The sequence below is a fragment of the Ursus maritimus genome, unplaced genomic scaffold, assembly GCF_017311325.1.
Source record: "Ursus maritimus isolate PB19 unplaced genomic scaffold, ASM1731132v1 scaffold_7, whole genome shotgun sequence".
NCBI classification, from domain to species: Eukaryota; Metazoa; Chordata; class Mammalia; order Carnivora; family Ursidae; genus Ursus; species Ursus maritimus.
Window position 1 is genome coordinate 804810 of NW_024426885.1, and position 3446 is coordinate 808255.

Genomic DNA, 3446 nt, shown 5'->3' on the forward strand with positions numbered 1-3446 from the left:
GGGGGGGGGGGGGGGGGGGGGGGGGGGGGGGGGGGGTGGAGAGCTGGCTGGTGTGTGAAGGTGGAGGGCGGCTAGAAGAGCCAGGGGTGTGAGGAGCTGCCAACGAGTTGCTTTGGGGACAGAGGAAGGGGAAGCCATGGCGCCCACGTGGGCTCTGTTGTTCTGCGTGAATGTGCGTCGGAAGGAAGGGACAAAACTGTGATTGTCACGCAAGCCCTCCCCCCGGTCAGCAGTGGCAGCCAGCTGGCAGCAGGAGGAGGCCTGGAGCTGGTGGGATCTCCCGGCCGCCTGCCCACAGTGCTGGGAGTGGTGTGGTGTGGAGAGGGGGCAGGCGGGCCCGGGCCTGGCAAGGTCGCTCCCTGGCTGTGTGCCACTGCCTGTGGGCCTCAGCGTCCGTGGGTGTAGACATGTGGCAGCGTCCCCGTGTGGGGCTGCGTCTGGAGGCAGAGGCAGGAGCGCCCTTGTCCACCATGTGCCCTGCCCCCAGGGAGCCGCGCACCCCATGAGCGCTGTCCACGAGCGCTGTCCACACACGCTGTCCCACTCCCCCTCAGGTGAGCCTCCGTGGGCCTCCAGGGACAAGCTGCTGTACGTCTGGCCACAGCTCAGCAACTCTGAGCGGCTGCCCATCGTCCTCAACTCGGTCCTGTACGGGCTGCCACACCTGGCCATCGGGTGACACCCCCCTCCCAGGGCAGGGACCTTGACTGTCCCTCCGAGGACCCACCACCCAAACCTCCCCACCCGTAGGCGCCCTTCCTCCAGTGCCCCGCCCCTGAACCCCAGTTCTGCTCAGGGTCACGCCAGGGCCCTCCCGAGTCTGATCTGCTCTGCGCTTCTTCCCCCACCTCCTCCTGCCTGGCTCGCACAGGGACCCTCGTGGAGGGGACGAGAGTCTCTCTGGGGGCTCTGTGGGGTGGGTGGGGTGAGGAGTGCACCGGGGCTGACCACACAGCTGCCTGGACCCCCAGAATCCTCTCCTGCTCTGTCCCCGTGGTGGGGGAACCACCTGTATTTGGGGTAGGGGCCGGCCCTGGGGGTGAGGCCCTCGGTCCCTGGAGGCCCACGGTGGTCCCTGGACAGGGAACACCATCGTTTTGGGTGTAAGTGCTTTAGTAAACGATGACATCAAGTGTCTGCTTCACGTGTCTGCGGTGCTGTCTGTGACCACGGCTGCGCGGCCGGGCTCGAGTCCCTCAAGAGGGTCACTCTCTGTCCAGCGCTGTGCCATGGTGGGGCTCAGCCAATGTTTGCCGAATGAGTGAGTGCGTGCATGACGTCCAGCCCCAGGCAGGGCGCGTGGATGTGCCCGTGAGGCTGGCCCCCCAGGAGGCCACCAGAAGCCCCACAGGGAGTCACGGTGTGTCTGCTGGAGTCAGGCGTCCGCCCCCGGTCTCAGAGACCCTCAGGGTGGGACGTGTCGCTACCCCTGTGGGCACCACAGCAGTCCAGGGGAGCCCTGGGAGAAGCCACTGTCCGCAGAGCTGGACATTCAGCCAGACTTGAGGGTGGCCATAAGATGAAAAGACGTCTGGTCCCCAGGAAGGGTCCTCACACTGGGCCCCAAGCCATCCTGGTCCATGTGGAGACCAAGGCGAGGGACTGAGTAGCTAGGACCCTGTGTCCCAAGTCTCCCAGGCTGGTGGCCAAGGGACAGGGGAGAGCCAGCTCCAGGCCTCTCTGGGGTGGAGCCAACGCCGTTAGAGAGTCCATGGGATGGGGGGAGGGGAGGGTCCAAGTGTCTTCGGGCACTGGGTCCTGGTAAGCAGCCCCTCGGACATCTGCCAAGGCCAGGCCACAGAGTGCCCTGGACCCCAGGAAGCCCGCAGCAAGGCCCGGGGACCCTGGCCCTGGGGGCTGCTAGGACTGCTCTTTCCAGGCCCCCGAGCACAGTGAGGTGTCCACAGAGAAGTCATGCCTGCCTCACCTGGAGACTTCTGGCCTCTGAGCACCGACTCAGGGGCCCCCTGGCAGCCAGAGGCAGCCAGGCCTCAGGCCAAGTGACCAATGGTCACCTCTGGGCTGTGAGAAGCAGGAGCTACGCAGATGGGAGACAGTGCACGCCGAGAGGGCTAGTTCCCCTGGCCCAGGAGGGGGTGCGGATGGTGGTGCTTCACCCTGATCGTGTGTCCTGAGCCTGCCCTGGGTCAGACAGACCTGTCCGGGGACTTCCTGGGTTGGAGCACAGGCCAGGCCCAGTAGTGAGGAAGACGAGCTAGGACTGCGATGAGGTGTCACAGCGTATCTGCCAAAACCACTGAAGTGGAAATCCGTGCCAGCACCGCGTGCTAGAGAAGACGGGGAGAACCGGGGCCCCCTTACGTCACTGCTGGGGGTGTGAAACGACGCAGCCCTCGGGGAGACCGTTGGACAGTTTCTTACGAACTCTGCTGTGACCAGCATGTGACCGGACCCTGCACTCCCAGCACGCATCCCAGAGAAGCACGTGCGTGCGTGTCAGAGCAAGTGCTAGAAACAAGCAGTGTCCTTGGCCCGGAAGCCGTAGAACAAGCCCTGGTCCACGTGCCAGTGGAACTCCGCAAGAGCCGCGACCAGCAAGGTCACACAGCGTATGATGTCATTTCTGCCACATTCTGAAGATGACAAAACCACAGAAAGGGAGAGCACACCCACGTCGCGGACACAGCATGGGGGTGCAGAAGGGAGCCCCCGCGGCCACAGGCCAGAGATCGCGCACGGGAAACATTGCACAGAGCTGCGCACACGGGTGCACGCGCCCTGTGAACGTGACGAAGCGGAACACGGGCCACCGTCCGTGCGCAGCACTGCGCCAACGCGGTTCCCTGGTTTCCGGTTTCAGATGCCGCTGCTGGGGAGGCTGCGTGAAGAACTGTATCATCAGTGCTGCTTAAGTCTAGAAAGTCTAGAATTAGTTCCACATACAAAGTTTAAAAGCAGCTCACCTCTGATAACATCGGAAGGTGGTGATTGCCTTCTTCAGTTTTTTTCCTTTTGTCAAACGTATACACATACTTCTTCCAGGTTAAAAAAAAAGGGAGCTAACTAATGATCGAGGAATAAATTCAAATCAGAGCAGCCGTGGATATATGAGCTTCCTTCTAGAAAGATGTTGGCACCCACCCAAACAACAAGAATAAAAGCCTCTGGAAATATTTCATGTGTGCAGCCTCACATTTTTTACCTTATACTGTGTCTCCTCATGTGAGAAATATGAAACGTGAGTGCTAGTCCGTGTATCGGAGGCTTTGAAATAACTTTGTGAATTATGCCCCCGCAACATGACGGATCACATTATCAATTAGCTTCTGTAACACAAGTGGCATTCCGTAATATATTCAAGCATGAAAAAATTGCATAGGTGGAATTTATGTAACCCTAAAAACTATAAGGAGAAAAGAGATCACTTGGAATTTATTGGTAATAATAGACAGAATGTAATTGGAATGGTGGGCAGCCCTCAGAGA

At 60.4% G+C, this 3446-nt stretch overlaps 1 protein-coding gene across 1 annotated transcript in view; it reads left to right on the forward strand.

Moving 5' to 3' along the window:
• Nucleotides 1-3132, forward strand: part of CFAP46 (cilia and flagella associated protein 46) — a 90366-nt gene extending 87234 nt beyond the window's left edge. The window contains exon 60 of the mRNA XM_040624290.1: nt 555-3132. Coding sequence (XP_040480224.1) covers nt 555-679 — 125 coding nt within the window. The 3' untranslated portion in view covers nt 680-3132. The remainder of the gene's footprint in view (nt 1-554) is intronic.
• The last annotated feature ends 314 nt before the right edge of the window (nt 3133-3446 follow it).